Source organism: Thunnus albacares, chromosome 5, assembly GCF_914725855.1.
Source record: "Thunnus albacares chromosome 5, fThuAlb1.1, whole genome shotgun sequence".
In the NCBI taxonomy this organism is placed as follows: Eukaryota; Metazoa; Chordata; class Actinopteri; order Scombriformes; family Scombridae; genus Thunnus; species Thunnus albacares.
In genome coordinates, this window is record NC_058110.1 from 8,423,715 (window position 1) to 8,442,188 (window position 18,474).

Sequence of the window (18,474 nt, forward strand, 5' to 3'; positions counted from 1 at the left end):
GTAACTTAAATGAAATATCTTGTTTTTTCCTGGAATTACAGTTTATAAAATGAAGCATTCCTAACATTGATTGTGTTTGACTGTAGCAATTGCAGCTCTGAAGGAAAGAGAGCCAGGAACCTTCCTGATCAGGGACAGTAACTCTTTCCAGGGGGCCTACGGTCTGGCACTGAAGGTGGCTACACCTCCTCCCAATGTCAACAACCACAGCAGCAAAGGTACAAATGATTGTTTACGTTATTTAGATATCTCATTTTCACATTTTGTTCCTAATGTTCAGCAGCATAATTTAGCCATTCAGGCTATTTTATGACATTTGACTTACTCAGAAGTTGCTTTGTCCTTGGTTGACAATGATGTATCAAACTTAACAGTAAATCTCTGCTGTTACAGTGAGCGACCCTCTGGAACAGCTGGTCAGACATTTCCTCATAGAAACAGGCCCTCGCGGAGTTAAGATTAAAGGATGTCAGAATGAGCCTTACTTTGGTAAGTTGCCCTTCCCTGACTTTCCAGGTCCATTAGTACTAATGGGACCACTTAAGGAGGGAGGATATTTTTTACATAAATCATGTTGCCTATAGGAAATGCAGTTGACTGTGATTTAATCAGCCACTCGATGTTTATCTGTATCCACAGGGAGTCTGTCTGCATTAGTCTACCAACACTCCATCACACCCATCTCTTTGCCTTGCGCTCTGAAGATCACAGAAAAAGGTTGGTACTCCTAAACACTGGTAGTTTTTTGCACGACAGCTAAGATAAGTTAATGTTATAATATCCTTAAATGCATTTTCGACATCTCAAACAAGGCATGAAATGTTTCTTTAAACACGAACCTTACAGTGAAAACCTCAAAGTGGCAGGAGATGTACTTTTATCTGATATAACTGAGTCAGATCTCCATGTTGTCAGATCTGATAGGAGAGGTGCAGGAAGTTCAACCAGTGAGCAACATCAGCACGGCTGCTGACCTGCTGAAACAAGGAGCAGGTGAGTTCACCATCCTTTCTTCTATCTCCACTCATGTCACATTATTATGTACAGTATATACTTTACACAGTTGGAGGTAATTATTATTAGGCCTATTATTATTCTCTACAGCCTCAGGTATAGCTGTAATTTCTTCTACTGACTCTGTTGCAGTATCAGTTGAAGGACATCTGACAATTACAAAACAGATCAAATGAAAGGATATTAAGCACACACTGCACATACAGTATACAGTAAATGTATCAATCACCTCGACCAATATTACTACAAATATCAATATCAGAAAAAGAAAAGATGGAAAGAAAACTGCAATTAATACCTGTAATAGACAAAACTTCATCTAAACTTGACTTTTTACATAAAATACCGGGATTGACAGTGGATTGAAGATGCCAGCCAGGACAGCTCTCTGAGAATTCATTAATCATTTTCTTCCCTCTTCCCTTCCTTCAGCCTGTAATGTCCTCTACCTGAACTCTGTGGAAACTGAGTCTCTGACCGGCCCCCAGGCCATCGCCAAGGCAACAGACGCTACCCTGGGTCGTAACCCGCGCCCCGCCGCCACTGTGGTTCAGTTCAAGGTGACATCGCAGGGCATCACGCTGACCGACAGCCAGCGCAGGTAAGAGACATCCCACCAATTAATATTCTAATCCTCTCTTTCAGTCATTGATTGTTTTACCATTCAACACCCACTAGTTTATTATTGATGATGGACAACACTGCTGCTGCAACTAAAGGCCGTACAGACAACGGGCCTCTTACATCTTGCTCTATCTGTGCTGTATCTTTCTTCTTCTAGGGTTTTCTTCAGGAGACATTACCCAGTGAACAGCGTAACCTTCAGCAGCATCGACCCTAAGGACAGGAGGTAGGCGATTAAGAGAAAAGAAGCGTCCTGTTTGGGTTTTATAGCTGTGTAGCAGTACAACTAACCTAAAATCAGCAGAAATCATAGACACGCCACTGCAACCATCCATTCATTCATCGCACCCATGATCAGTTAATGCATTGGTTGCTGTGAGCCCTCGCATGGATCTGTATCGCTCATTTGTTAGTGCGTGTGAATGTTTGTGAGCATGCCAGCTGTGGCTGAGGCTGCAGCTGCATCAGCTTGTTTGGCAGCTCTGCCTGCATGTGTATGTCTGAGTCTGGTCTCTCTCTCTCTCTCTCTCTCTCTCTGCTTTAGGTGGACTAACACAGACAACACCACTGTTAAGTAAGTGCTCTGTGTTTGGTGACTGAGAGAAAGTGAGTGTGTATGTATGTGTGTATTTCCAAGAGGCTGTGTAGGCGCGCTAGAAAAATTAGAGCCTCTGCATGGCGTCAGTTTGCGTGTGAGGCTTGGCAAAATCCTTCCAGCAAACATTTTATTTACATTTAATAATGAAAATCAAGTCCTACATGACCCCAAGTTACATAATACTAATTCCTTCATCATAGTGAAACTTTAACTTAAGGCTGTTACAAAGTGACGGTATGGTATTGCCTTACTGACAAGACAAATTCACTATTGGTGTAATCTCAGTAACCTACATCTTGTTGTTTCGTCCTTTTTCCTCACATCTGCTTTCTCGCCTCTCTTTAGGGTGTTTGGTTTCGTGGCCAAGAAGCCGGGCAGCTTGGCAGAAAACGTTTGCCACCTGTTTGCCGAGCTGGACCCCGAACAACCTGCCTCTGCCATCGTCAACTTTATCAACAAGGTCATGTTGTCACAACGCCGATAGATGGGGACAAAGACAGGAAACCAAACTCAGAGCATACAAGCAGTGGCATGCAGCATATAGTGACAAGGCATTTACTGTACATGAATGCACCTGTGTGTGCTGGTGCTTGTTTTTCTGACTTTGGGCAACAACACAAATTTTATAATTTACTTGTTAGGAATTATGGCTCCAGCAGTCCCCCTTTTCCTAAATGTTTGGTTGAAGATATTACAGTACATTACAGTTTTATATTTAAGTATTGTTGGATGAAAAAGACTAAATAAAACACAGTGTACAGACAAAGCCATGACATAAAATGTTACAACTCCTCCAAGGATGAGGAGGCTTCAGGAGAAAATTCAACAATCCATCTTCTACATCTGCCATGGACCTGTATCATGAAGCTGGTTCACTTTAAACCGAGGTAGATTGCCATGGTAACCTATGCTGTAACGCTAACGTGCTTCGGAGCAGATTCAGTTCAGACGATCAAATCAAAAGCCATCAACAGTACGTCCACTAGGAAAATTGAGTAAACATTTGTATAAGATCCAGACATGGACAAAAAGTACCGAGTTTGCAAATGACAAGTATGAAAGAGCAGTAGAGACATTTTTATAGATCAGTAGAATCACTCGCCACAATAATTATATCAGAAATTTTAGTGTCCATTCCGAGTTTAAAACTACACACTAACAGACTAACAGCTTCAGTTTCATATTAATATCTCATGCTGTTAATTAGCACAGTAAATTATAAGTGGAATGTTTCAGTCAGATAGACGTTATCAGGGATTTATCTATTTGGTTACTTTTCTTTCAACAGCCTCTCTTTTTTTCCTGGTCGTATGATAAGAATTGATCTTTTACCTCATTGAATATTTTTTCTGGTAATACCTACTTTCCTTGCAGGTAGGTGGATAGGAAAATCCAGAGTTGTCGTGACATCAGTAATCCAGGGTCACCGACGTGAGGCTCATTGAAGCCATGTAGCTCAAAGAAAGCAACACTAAGCCAAGCTTGCTTCATGATACAGGCTCCTGGTTAAATGATGGTTAAATGCAGCTTTTCATCCTCTTGGTCAGGTTGGTGTCCAGTTGAACAATGATAGAAATACTGAAAGGAGCCTTACGGACACACAGAGCAGGCTGTGTGGAGCGCTTACAAAGAGGATCTTTCCTTGCACTGTTTCAGGGCAGCAAAGCCCTACAGGTTCAACATTTCACACATAATAACTGCCTTAAAAAAACAAAAAAACAAAAAAAAAACAGCAGGTGTTTATATTTTGTGTTGTTACAAAATGCCTTATTTTTCTTTGTTAAAAAGTGACCAAAGCCCTGATGATGTAATTTAGTTTCTATATGTAGAGGTGTTCAGGTATTCAGATGTATGTACAGCATATTTACAGCCACTCTGCAGCACCTTTACCAGTGTAACATACAACACATTTAATCACAATTGACAATCATGGGTTGTTGTTTTTTTTTCCGTTCACACTTTAATAATCAGAGCGAGCGAGAGAAATAACTCTCTAATGAAAGTAAAAACGAATGTGAGGTTTTTAACTTTAACCGCTGTGTGTGTGTGAGAGGGAGAGGCGTGTGTGTGTGCGTGTGTTTTGAGGGTTTTGGTGTGTTGAGGGTAATCAGGTAAATATGTCAGGTAGAGTATCGTTACGTCCGCTCTTAAAGAAACGTAAGTGAAACGGGGAAAAAGCTAGACGAGGAAGGGCGTACAGTGTTAAAGCGCACCATTGCCGTGAAATGTTTGGTGTTCGTTCACTGAGTCACACTTTGTGACCACATTCATTATTATTCACATGCACACATCAGTGTAGAACTGTCACGTATCGATGTATCAAGTTAACAAGAGACACACACAAGCAAAGCAGTGGCTCGAAGACAGACGTACTTAACCAAAGACGAAGCACTCTTGTATTAATAAGCTTTTTATCCAGCTATATTTTTGTACTTATTGCTTCTTGTATTTTTACTACGCATTTATTTAGTGTGTTGCCTTGTTTGGTAAAACCTAGAAAAACACTACTTGTATTACAGCGATAATATATTGTGGTCTGTTTTCTTGTTGATCTCTATATTATGTAGTAATATATTTTCACATGCAGCTATAGGAACGCGTATGAGACATAAAAAGGAAACATTTGTTTTGAAAAGGATATTATGCTATTTTGTATGCAAAAATGAAGAATAGAATTAAACTGAAATGATGTGGTACCTAAAATGCTTTTGGGTTTGTTATTTTGAGTTGAAAAAACAAAAAAAAAACAAAACAACTGAAACAAATACTGGTGTTCATTATTCATTTTATTTATTCAAAATTGCCTTTTTGAGAACTAGAATCAAGCACAAAAATATATGCTACACTTTAAAAAAAAAAAAAAAAAATCTGGTAAAATCGTTCATTTTATGAAACAAAAATTTAGAAACCATCAAAAGAACCATCCCTTTAAAAAAATGTCAAATCACTATTGCTTTCAGTTACTGTGTTTCTGTGTTGGAAGTCAACCTTATAAATCTATACAGAGCAGATACTGGAGCAGATGTCTGAAATACTCTGCAGAGGCGTTTCAGGTTTGATAACCTACTGAGGAGTTGAGTTAAATACACAAATTTGGATAAGGCAAAGGAATTAACAGTGTAAATCTATTGTGTTCTACCCAGTCTGACAGACTGATTACAGTCTAGATTCTTCCATCAGAGGGGATGTTAAAAATGCTGTTAGCACATCTGGACTGTTAAGGCCATGGTGGAGAAGATTTTGTAACACAGATGCTCAACAGAACATATTATATGAGGTACATATGTGGGATAATATATTAAAGCCCTTTTCAGTAACTTAACTAGGAGTGTAAATGATTAAAAACATACTAACCAGAATACTCTCACATCAACACACAAGCTTTGCTGATGCCTTAAAGCAAATCTGGACAAATATGGACCCACATCCTGAATATAAAAATCAGTGTGTTTAGACTTGCTGAGAGGTACTCAAAAATAACTTCTTCACTCATTTAAAAACATCCACCATATGTTAAATTGTTTAAACCAGTCTCAACTTCAGAAATAGTTAAATAACACAGCAAAAGCAATAAATTCATCGATGTGTACCATTTTTGAGATACATCAACACAATCCCTAAATGATCCCTCCTGCGGTTGCATTAAACACAAATTGGAAACAGCAGGCCAGCTCCGTCTCTTCTCCCTTATTGTTAACAAAAAGTCAGCAGCTTCCAGTCTACACATTGTAACAGTGTCTCAAGACATTCCAGCTGTGCTGAAGAATGCAGCAGACACAGACAGAGCTCTGTAGCGTTAATTGAAGCTCGCCATCGCTGGAACTTCATTAATCAGCTGGGAACGCCAGCCGTGATCCCTTTAAGACAAGAGCTTTCTCTGACATTTGCCCTGCTACTGAAACAAAGCCTTAGAGAGCCCTTTGCCAATGACTCCCACTTTTCCCATGACTCATTCTATTTGCCAAGAGAGCATGTGACTCATGATGTCAGCAAGATTGAAATAGTTCTGTTTTAGACATGACGAGCAATCGTAGGAAAGTAGTATGTTACTAAGCTGCCCTCATTCCACGTGGCAAGAAATATCCAATTCCCTTCCCTTCACACACACTTGTGTTTTTTTTTTTTTAGGTAACAGCTTAATTCAATGGCACAATATGACAGCAACATACTGTTACTGTTCTGTGCAAGCTTAGAAAAAAAAAGCACCATTTGGTATTTTGCTGCTGCTGCTGGTGGTTTTGTCTGCGAGGAAGAGCAAAATCCATCTTTGAGAGTGTGTGCTGACATCTCCCGCCTCCTCCAGAGAAAAAGATCCATCCCCTCCAGGACTGGTGCACTCACAGCAGAGGGGGGGGGGGGGGGCTGAAGGATGTGGCTGGGGAGCGGCTTGGGGAGAGGTGCCAGTGCTAATGGGTTTTCTGGTGGTATGTGGTGTTGGAACCGCAGTCTATGTAGCGATAGGCTTCCAGGCTGTTCTGGGATGTTCGCACCATGTAAGAGGTTTTCACCGCAGTTCTGAAAACACACAGGACGATACAGAGATGAAGACCACGGGTAAAAATGATGAGAAATGATCTGAAGGGGGCCTTTCCCCCAAACCTCTCTACTGTAATATTAAGTAACAACCAACAGGGTTGTTTAAAAAAAAAATAGCAAGAAGTGATCATAATTTCACACGAGCAATAACCTTAAGGAAGTGGTTTGTGTGATAACATTGTCTCTTGGTGTTAACAACATGACATGTAGGAGGTAGATGTGTGATTCTACACATCTGCCTCCTGGCTGTGGGCTGATTAACAAAGATTATGATGATAAAAGTAAAGAAAATAACAGGAGTAACAAGACAAAAAGAACAAAATGATTTTAAAAAAAAAAGTAAAGAGATACTTACTGCATAAAAACCACAATGTTGTGGACCTTAATGCTGGGCATGGTGCAGAAAGCACTGAAAAAGACACAAAGCAGAAAACTTTTAGATGGTTACACTGGAATATTGACTTTTGACTCATTTTCTCTTCATGCAAAGACTCTGTAGACATTTGGAAGATTCTGTGTTTCTACATTACACTGATTATCAGCTGTTTACAGTTAAAACAGAGGCACTTACTAGACGTAGGGAGCGTTGCTGCCGATCTCCACGCTGACGGTGTAGTTTACCTGCAGAAGATTGATAATTTACACAACAGAGCTCTCCTGTGTTATCTTGAGCTGAAAAGGGAATTACCATATGACTAACATAGAGATGACCGGTGAGACAAGGCCATGAGGTCATGTGTACAGTTCCAGTTTTAGTCAGTGACAGTTTGTTACTGTTTTTACATCAGTGTCTTCAATCGGTTATAACAGAGACCACATCCTGTAGCTGACACACCGACAGTGTGCTTTACAGTGTTGACACCTTTGTTTGCATACTGCACTCTGTACCAGGAAGTTCGACTGTATCTGGAGAACCCAGTGATACTGTTCATTATGTACACAAATACACAATATTCACTGTGTTCCTGTACCTGACCAGTGGTGGAAAGCAACTAAGTGCATTAACTCAAGTACTGTACTTAAGTACAATTTTGATGTACTTGTACTTTACTTGAGTATTTCCATTTTATGATACTTAAACTTCTCACATGGTTTCATTTCAATAAATGTTCAAATGATCAAATATTTTCACCAAAGATCAAAGATTAAAGGAAAAAGTCAAACAGATTTGTGTATCAGAACTTTGTTTTGTCTTCTTTCCTCAAAACCCCTCAGATTTATCTGGTGACCCTTTGGAGGGGCCCGACCCCTAGGTTGGGAACCACTGGACTAAACTAGTTAACTGTATATAAAGTAGTTAAAACTAGCTCCACCTCCAGCAGCTACAACAGTAACATGCTGCTCTAACACTGATGCTTCACTATTAATAATCTAATGATGTCATATATAATAATATATCAGTCAGAGAGACCAAACCACTACTTTTACTGCAATACTTTAACTACATCAAACTCATAATACTTATGTACTTATACTTTCATGCAGGACTTTTACTTGAAATGGAGTATTTTTATATTGCTGTATTGGTAATTTTACGGAAGTAAAGGATCTGAATACTTCTTCCATCACTGTACCTGACTCTCACTGAGTGGTAGGATGGTTGTGGCATTGTCCAGCTGTTGAGTCCCAATCACCATCTTCATGTAGAGAACCTGGCAGCTGACACTCTGCACCAGCACGGAGAAGAAGTTTGGATTGCTGAAGTTGAGTGTGCTCTGAGAAAAAGAAAGTAAATAAGTCTGAAAGGTGCATGATGAAATTAAAATAAATATTATGCAACATGTTCTTGTGACAGTACGTCCGCCCTATTTGCTCAAAATGACATTCTGGTGTTAGGAAATGACACAAAGAGAACAGCTAAAATTAGATTTTATTACACCATACATATCAAAGTGTAAGTCAGTGGGATTTGTTGTTTGCACCGAGTGTGAAAGAAAACCCACCGTCATGTTCATTAGGACCTTCATGTTGGAGTGGTCAAAGCGCACAGTCACCGAGCGTATCCCATCATCCACCACGATCACTGAGCGAGGGAAGAGGAAGAAGGCCACGAGCGAAGAAGCCAGGAGGCACAGCACAACTGACAGGACAACATATAGTTTCCTAGAATAAAGAAAATATAGGTTCAACGATTGCAAAAAAAAACCTTAGATCAATTTGAATTAAGTTTGTAAATGGCTTGAAAACAGAGGAAGCCTGATACGTATCACAGTATATGTTGTAAATGGTTACTTACGTTCTTTGGGGCTGCAGCCTTTGGTCACTGTATGGGATCAATGCAACCAGTTCATTCACTTGATCTGTCAGGAAAGAGATAACAGGTTGTGTAACATGTTGATTAGTGTTTCCCCTTAAAATAGATTTTTGGACACACGGCAAAGCCTGTAACACACATAGAATACTATATCTGTAAGAGAAGGTTTGTTCAACTTATCATAGCATCTATTCATCATGTTACATTTCAAGTCAGTCTTACGACATCACTCAGGTGCCCATATGCACACTGAAAGAGGTTTTCCTCACTGTAATCATTCCTCCTGTTCATACTAAAAGATCCCCTTCAAATGTGCTTTCAATGTAAGTGATGGAAGCCAAAATCTACAGTGTGTCCACACAGTCATTTTGTGCAAAAATGCATTTAAAGTTTATCTGAAGCTTATATGAGGCTTCAGCAGCCTGAGTTAGTCATATCAAGTGGATATCTGCTACATTTAGTCTTTTTAGCATCAAATTCCCTCTTTGTGTTTCCCTGTTGAGCTGAGGTGGAAGTATAGTAACAAAAAGAGGGATTTTGGCATTAAAAAGACTAATGTTGAAAGATATCTACTTGACTTGACTCATTGGGAAGGTTGAAGCTTCATATTAGTTTTGGATAAACTTTTAAATACATTATTGCACAGAAGGAGGCTTGTGGAAACTGGCCTCCATCACTTACATTGTAAGTGCATTATGAAGGGATCTTCTAATGGCCAGTATGAACAGAAGGAATGACTACAGCAAGGAAAACTTATTTCAATGTTTATTTGGGCTCCTGACTGTTGTTTTGAGACAGAATTAGTTTGAATGAAAGATCATTACAGTAAACATAAAATGCAAACGGCATGTAGCTGTGTGCTATTCACTCTGTTAGCTACTTGCACTTAACCAACATGTGAGTGCATGGAGCTCTGCAGACAAGCTGCACATCACGTCACTTTTTTCAACAGGTCTGAAAGTGAATTTTAGGCCTTAAATTTGTAAGTCTACATGCGCTCTAAGTGTAATTAACGTATCCAGAATTGCATATCTCTGACTGTAAGTCAGGTAAAAGTGTCGTTTAACGTTACTGTTGGTTAAGTTTTAGCGCTAAACTTTGACGTCCTCATTACTTTTGAGCGGTTTCTTCTCACCTGAGGGTATGCGTCCAGTGCCTTGACATGTTGGGCATGTTATGCTGTCTCTGCCGGTGAACTCCACGTATGGGAACTCGGCTATGTCCTCCCGTCTGCCGAGCCCATCCAAAGAGTCATTATCGGAATCTTTATCCTCTCCCCGCCGCCCAGAGCTGTGCCTCTCCGGCAGGAGCGACAGGGTACTGCCGCTGCGAGACCACCGGTTCCCCATGGCGTCTGTAGACGGTCAAGCCGGAGTTCCCCACCGACTACTGCCCGCCTGCAGTGGGATAAGAACAAAATATGTGATATGTGAGCAAACTGACTCAGGAGCAAAATGGCAGCTCTGATTTACAGAGACTGGCCTTGTGGCTGCTAATAAAGCCAGTAACTTAACGTAATAACGTTAAATCAGCTGTCCGTGAGCTAGCTGACGAGCTAACAGAGTTGTTCTAAAAGTTAGCCGTTAACTACCAGACTGTAACCGTCTCTAATGTTAGTTAAGCCAACTTTGCTTACCTTTCAAACTGAAAATGTCAAAGCTGCCATCACAAAAACATGTTTACACCAGCGGAGATACTCAGTCTTCTGTCACACCAGAGTTACCGTTCACATTGTGTTGCGTTCACGTGCCCTGTGTACCTTCGCTATCCAATATCCAATAATCAAAAACGACTCCTTGGCGCATCCAGGTATATTTATAGCATCTAGTAGCTTCATTACGTCATATTTCTAGAGTCAAACAACAAAGCGCAGTATGTCGGGAACTTTGGCTAACTTTGGCAAGTTATATTTATTATCCAGCTGTTGTACCATTACAAGCAATTCTTCTACCAGTATTAGACCTTGAAAGGATTATTAGTTCTTACGAGACAGTCCCTACAATTTACTCAAGTAACACAGCAATTCAGCAGCCATATCAAATCCCACCTTCCTTTGTGTATTTAAAACTTTCTTTGGTTCCTCATATCGGCAAGAAAAAATGATACTCAATTTTCCCGAGTACGAGAAGGCAGCATTTTAACGCAGCTGCCTTGTTGAGTGAGTGAACGGCTGCTGCCCTCTACTGTTGTGGATGCAGGAAACACACCTGCAATGGATTCAACATTAAGCAGTCACTTCACTCTTCATTTTATCCCTCCAGTCCTTTTTTTTCTGTGTTCCACCAATCTGCTTGAAGATTTTCCTGAGGGAGAACACTTATTTGAAAATCCACAAAACAAAGGGACTGGGTTTAATTAACAATGTACAGAGTTATTGTTGGTGAAATTGTCCTGCAAGCCTCCTTTTCAGTTCAGTATTCTCCCTCTGCAGCATTTTATTCCAAAGAAGAACAAGAAAGAGGAGACAGAAACAGTGAAAATGCACTACTGGACATTACAAACATTTGATTTGATCAGGCCCCGTCCCCCTCTGGTGCTCTCCTCCTTTTTTGAAGCTCAGAAGGCATCACTAATAACTGAGACCAGCACGTGAGACTACAAATATTTTGGTAAATGATTCCTGAGATTTTGGAAACCTGAATAAACCACTAAATTGTTCCTTTAAGGAACTGTCACCATTCAACTGTGTGAATATGTTTTTGTGAATGCCGTACTGGGAATACTCTCAAAGTTGTTGCTCTGGAACAGAAAACAGTGGTACGTGTCTGCTGCAGGGTGTTTGGCCACAAAGCCAAAGACTTTGGGTGAAGACGGCAGGATGGTGCAGATGGAAATAATAGAGAGAGGGCACGAGTACAACAATAACTGAGGATAACTTGGTTTCCCACTAGAATATAATACCAGCCACATATAACATGGCACCTTACATTAACACAATTCTGTGTTTATTATTATTTGTACATTGCATATATTTGTACACAATGAATTTTTGCACATTCCTGGTCTCTCTCTCTCTCTCTCTCTCTCTCTCTCTCTCTCTCTCTCTATATATATATATATATATATATATATATATATATATATATATATATTCCATTGTCTTCATGTTAAACTCTTATAGCTCTTCTCAATTTAGAATATGTTTATATATTTTTATCATAAATCTGTTTTATATTATTTATGATTACTTGTATTCTTTCTTACTTTGTATTGGTACTCTGTCTTGTACGTTTTGATTGTAATGCACCACAACATCAAAGCAAATTCCTTATATGGGCAAACCTACTCAGCAATAAATGTGCAGAAGAATCCCAGCATCTTGAACTACATTTTGGAATTTTAGCTTACAACACATTCATTCTAGGAAAAACTGCACAAACACAATAAGAAAACTTCATTGCAACTGTGCCAGTATACCTTAGCTTGCACACATCTGCTACAGCTTTGGTTGCAGCAGCTAATATAGGATGTGGTTGTTACAGTAACTGCTGACCTTGAGGCTTTGAGCTGCTTCATCCAGGATCTGTAATCCATCAGGGCGGACCACCTTCACTCACCCAAGGAACTACAATTTAGAGAAAGAACCACTCATGAAGCAAAATGGAGAACAGTGTTTTAAACAAGGCAAAGACAAAAGACAGCACTGACATGACAGAAAAGCTGCCATTCTTTCCCACAAAATACATAGGGGTCTGGAAATTTTGATTTAGGTTACTACAAGTTCAGCAAATTACATGAAAAACTCAAGTACATATAATGTTCAGCTGGAAGTATAAGTATCTCACCTCTTACCTAATTATCCAAATTCACAATGAGATTTCTAACCCTCAAAAATCAGAATCAGTATTTCATTGTCATCTTCTGAAGTGTCACTCAGGGTCACTTTCCAGATGTTCAAGCTAATGCTCACATGAATGATGCTGATTGCATTTGCCTTATAGAAACATGGTTAGGGGTTGATGATCCATTGAAGTAATCTTGTCTCACAAGCTTCTAGTTCACACATCTTTCTTGTGGGCATAGTTATGACAACACACATCCACAGTTACAACACCTCAATCAAGACTCTCATGGTGGAATAGGAATATACCATTCACTAACAAAAGATGTTCTAATGTGGCCTAAAAAGTGCTACAATATTGAATGTTTGATATTTCAAGTGAACAGTATTTACTTGACTGCTGCAGCTCTTTAGAGACCCGCAATTTATCCTGTTACCATTTTCTGTCAAAACAACTGACGTCATTGACCAATGTCCTGGCAAGAAAATCATCATTGGAGACTTCAATGAAAACACACTGGAGAACGGTACACTGCTCAGCTTTTTTGCTGAACATAATTACACCCAGTATGTACAAAATACAACTGACAAGGGGAATTTAATTGATCACATGTATGTCAAAGATGCTGCCAACATATTTGTTGATGTGCTGCCAGTATATTACAGCTATCATGACATGGTATGTATTGCACTTTTGTAGATTTTCCTTGACATTACTACACCACTGTTAATAATGCCATCATCATTGTCATCTGTGTAGGACATTCTCAAGCACAATAGCCCCCACTGCTTACATCCTATCACTCTTTTCTGTCAGCATTTGAAATATTTGCTTAACATCATTGAGCAATACTAGAAATGCATTTCCTGCAGAAAATGCATGTGAATGCTGACAGCTGAAATAACTTGCAAAGCATTGCTGAAAATAGAACACACTTGTTCAGCATCCCCGTCTGTACAACTTTGCAGATTTTGGTTACCCTGGTATTTTACATTTAAGAGATATGGCATTTAAGAGATATTTTACTCATGACCACAGGGTGGGGCTATTGGTGCCATGATTCAGTATGTCATGCAGATTCTAATGGAGAACTTGTGTACCAAGTTTCATTTTATTAAAGACATTAGAATTGCAGAAATATGTTATAATGTTACTTTACTGTGGGCAGAATTGTATCAAATGTTACACACTTGTGCAGTGTGAATTTATGTACAACATTCCTAAATTTGGTTGCAATCCAATTTAGCATTGAAGAGTTCTGGCCCGTTAAGGGCATCATCCACGTCTTCAAAAGTGGGGCACAGCTGGGGCCCCGCAGGGGGCTCGATGGGACGTTGAGAGCTTGCAAAGCTCTCAGGGGCATAGCTTCTTCTTCTTCTTCTTCCTCTTCTTCTTCTTCTTCTTCTTCTTCTTCCTCTTCCTCTTGTTTTGCTTATGGTATACAACATCCAGATGGTTTTCTTTAAATACTATGAAAATCATAAAGTGAAAATTAGGTTCCACCAGGTTCTATCAGTACAAAAACATCTATCAGACTAATTTAATTTGATTTGCTTAACAAGGCAATTTAAGTTAATTTGGACTGGGACAGAAGTAGATTACTAATTCATCCACAACAACAGCCATGGAAATACATATTTTGTTTTTACACACTGAGTGTGTTTACATGTGCATTAGTATCCTTGTTTTGAGTCTTATCCTGTTTTTGATTATATTCCTAATATGGAACATGAAAAACCTGGTTATTCATATCCCTGTATACATGATCATAACAGGTTTCTGATTGTCTGCCTGCAGGTGTGTTTTGATTGGTGTGGTGATTTTTCACCATCTCAGCCACTATGAGATGGTTCAGAAACTTGGATGAGATGTTTACATGCCACAGTATTCTGGTTTCTATCGGGGTACTCCAGGAAGTATATCAAGGTTTATCAAAACCAAGAAAAGGTCTTATTCAGGTTTCTGTAACCAGGATAAGCTGTTTACATACACAAAACATAACCACGATACTCCAAAAACCCGATCATAACCAGGATATTAATACGCATGTAAACACACTTATTAATAACTAACAACAAAGGGCAACATAGTAATGATGATTGTTGAAATGACACAATTTCAGATGTCAAAAATTGACCACATGTGGTCACACAGACTGAAACAAACATGGCCCATGACATCAAAAGATGCAAGTCTCACTTCATGATCTCTCTCTCTCTCTCTCTCTCTCTCTCACACACACACACACACACACAGGGTGTTATTCTTTACTACCAAGTTTCCTGTTAATTAACTTCATCCCCAGGTCTGATCCTAACTGCAGCCACTGCATCATTTTGAAAAATGCTAAAAAAGTGGACTAGGGGCTGGGTTTGTGAGGCAGGAGGGCAGGATATAAAGTAGATATAAAGGGCTCAGTCTAAGGTAACAAAAACACAATTCACAGTTTCAGGTGATTATACACTAATTAAAACATACTTATGAATATTATATTCCTTTTCTGCCAATATTTCTGCCAGTTGATCTCCTTAAATCTTACACACTGGTCCTTTAATTCATATTCATATTGGAGATTCTACTGGATTATAAATTACTTTTCAGTGATTGCACAATGTTATTTTGCACTTTTTCAGTGCTGCTCCACAAATAAAATATTTAGATGTTATGTCTATTTAGTCCTTATAATTTTGAAATGCTATTATGCTATTATGAGCAAACATTTTATGCGCCAATGCAAGCCCAAATTGCTGAACAGTAAAACATTCACACTTATGTATTCTCCATTCACTGATCATGCATATGCACTAGTTTAACAATAGTTTCACAATATGATATGTGTAAATTATTAGATTGTCAAACTGGGTCAACTCAGGTTCGTACAGATTTTTATCCATGGTGTTACAACTGTATGTGTTATCTGTGCTGTTTGTCCTTTTTTCCTCTCTCGTCTCTTGCTCCGTCTAGGTCTCTACATCTGATCACTCCTCAGTGAGGTGCACCTGGTAACTGACAGGAAAATATTTAAATATGGTTAACAAACACAACAAAGTCCTATTTAACAACCGCTACAGCTAATTTTTAGGCTAATTACATTTTAATAAGTTATTTGGATTTTCACATGCCTTTCAACTAGTGACAGAGACTATTTATTTGTTGCTGGGCCTTCAATAACAATATTGACCACGTTTATTGACTCTGCTCTAATTCGTCTGAAGCTTAAATTGACATAAAATAAACCAAAACAGCTAAAATGTTGCTGTATAACTGATGAAATGGATGCCGACTAAACAGTAGTGTATGCACTGCGCCTCTATAAAACGTTGTTTAATCCGTGTTGAAGGAATTAATTTAAAAATATTTTATTTTCTATAATTTCAAAATGTCAATAAAAAAGACAATACTGTAAATTGCCACTTAAACCAGTTTGATGTTGATGCTGACGTAGGACGCTGGTTGCTATGGAGCGTCTATATTCGAGACACTCGTTCCAAAGCCACCATTTCACTTTCAGACACTGAAGGAGAAACTTCACTCGACGATTTCTGAAAAATTGTACAAGTGACCAGCGAAATACGGACCCGCACTGACCTCAACTCAACCCTATTACTGTTTCATCATGGAAAATGTGAGAATTTAGGGAGTTTAAAATCATTCAAAGACTTATACGACGCCTCTGCTGTATTTAAGCCTTGAGGCGTCGAACATAAGTTACGACAAAAGCAACTGACTTTCATGCAGTGGGAAGTTTGTTCAGTAAAACATAAAAACAATGTTAAAGTAAAGTCTTCAGTGTACACATTGCTGAAATGTGAAGGCAGAAGTAACGTTAACTGCAAAATCCTGAACTGACTGCTGCAAGCAAACTGATACAGTTTGCAGTTCAAACTCCTTCACAAAAATAAAATATTGCTTATTACACAGTGATACATTTAACCACCTTCAGTAAACTGCTGAAACACTGAACAACTCAGTGTAACAGCAATTTGCAAATTGTTGGTTTAAAGATGCCAAAGTTTCTACTTTGAACCTGATATTTTATCAAGATATAGCCCTCATTCATTACTTAATTAAACAATTCATAAGTGATCGATATTTTTTTGTGGTAATGTCACCTTTCTGTGCTATTGCAGCAAAAACAGAAAAGCTGTTATGCATATGTGCATGCAGAGTAGAAAATAGCTTGTTTATTTCAAGGACGAGTTCGCAAATGTTCAAATCTGTCTTAAAACAACAATCAGGTGCCCAAATAAACACTGAAACAGGTGTCTCTTGCCATAATCATTCCTCCTGTTCATATTGGCTGTTAAAAGATTTCTTCATAATGCACTTACAATGTAAGTGATGGGGGACAAAATCCACAGTCCTCCTGTGCAAAAATGTATTTAAAAGTTTACCTGAAGCTTGTATGAAGCTTCAGCCGTCCAAATGTCAAATCAAGTAGATATCTTTCAATATTACAGTCTTTTTAGTGGGAAACTCTGTCCGAGGAAACACAAAGAGGGAATTTGATGCTAAAAAGACTGTAAATGTGGCAGATATCCACTTGATATGACTAACTCAGACTACTGAAGCCTCATATAAGCTTCACATCAACTTTTAAATGCATTTCTGCACAAAATGTCTGTGTGGACACACTGTGGATTTTGGCCCCCATCACTTACACTGAAAGCACATTTGAAGGGGATCTTTTAATAGCCAATATGAACAGGAGGAATGATTACAGTGAGGAAAACCTCTTCTAGTGAAAAACTGTAAAACCACTATCCTTTAAGGGAAGCATGAGTGTGCTCAGCAGGTTCAAGAGATGAACTAATTTATTCAATGTTCAGTTCAGTTGTGTTATGTAGAGTCCCATCCTAAACCGTACATTAATGGTTACAGATGTGTGATGTGCCAACTCACCTCCATGATCACATCTACTGGAGGAGAGAGCCCAGCAGGAGCCAGACGAGCACCAACACCAACAAGGTAAAACAGACTGTAAAAGTATGTATCCTGTTAGATTTTTCAGGAGCTTGTGCTCATTTGAAATATAATTTTGAATGTTGTCTTTAGTTTTTTGTGTAACACTATATAACAGTGACTATAAGTGTAATTGTCCATAACATCAGTGAATATATGCAGGCTAGATATTGTGTAATGTAGGATTGAGGGAAAATCAACATTCAGTCACACGGGGTGTCATGTTGATAACACTGAGACAAGCATGAAACCATGTAGACACTGAAACTTTTTGATGACATCTAGTGGTGGAAGAAGTATTCAGATCCTTTACTTAAGTAACAGTACCAATACAACAATGTAAAAATACTCCTTTACAAGTAAAAGTCCTGCATGAAAAATCCTACTTAAGTAAAAGTACATACGTATTATCAGCTTGATGTAGTTAAAGTATTGTAGTAAAAGTAGTGGTTTGGTCCCTCTGACTGATATATTATTATATATGACATCATTAGATTATTAATACTGAAGCATCAGTGTTAGAGCAGCATGTTACTGTTGTAGCTGCTGGAGGTGGAGCTGGTTTCAACTACTTTTTTTATATGCAGTTAGCTAGTTTAGTCCAGTGGTTCCCGACTTTTTCTCTAATCATTGATTTTTGGTGAAATATTGGATCATTTAAACATTTATTGAAATGAAACCATGTGAAAAGTTTAGAGGGAAAA

General features: G+C 38.8%; 2 protein-coding genes across 7 annotated transcripts in view; one reads left to right on the plus strand and one right to left on the minus strand.

The window, feature by feature from the left end:
• The window catches only part of tns2a (tensin 2a), a 53,966-nt gene extending 49,563 nt beyond the window's left edge, over positions 1-4,403 (plus strand). For 4 of the 6 annotated variants that reach the window (XM_044352273.1, XM_044352274.1, XM_044352276.1 and 1 more), the window contains 8 exons: positions 87-218; positions 394-489; positions 640-717; positions 916-993; positions 1,447-1,615; positions 1,796-1,864; positions 2,183-2,212; positions 2,582-4,403. In XM_044352273.1, coding sequence (XP_044208208.1) covers positions 87-218; positions 394-489; positions 640-717; positions 916-993; positions 1,447-1,615; positions 1,796-1,864; positions 2,183-2,212; positions 2,582-2,720 — 791 coding nt within the window. In that variant the 3' untranslated portion in view covers positions 2,721-4,403. The other 2 variants (XM_044352275.1, XM_044352279.1) reach the window with 2 other exon arrangements.
• On the minus strand, positions 3,546-10,785 carry tmem106c (transmembrane protein 106C). Its single transcript, XM_044352280.1, has 8 exons — positions 10,663-10,785; positions 10,162-10,423; positions 9,009-9,072; positions 8,716-8,875; positions 8,347-8,487; positions 7,344-7,393; positions 7,128-7,181; positions 3,546-6,751 (listed from the first exon to the last, which is right to left on the minus strand). The coding sequence occupies exons 2-8, from the start codon at positions 10,373-10,375 to the stop codon at positions 6,643-6,645; spliced, it is 792 nt and encodes a 263-aa protein (XP_044208215.1). The 5' UTR covers positions 10,376-10,423; positions 10,663-10,785; the 3' UTR covers positions 3,546-6,642.
• Positions 10,786-18,474: the final 7,689 nt, after the last annotated feature.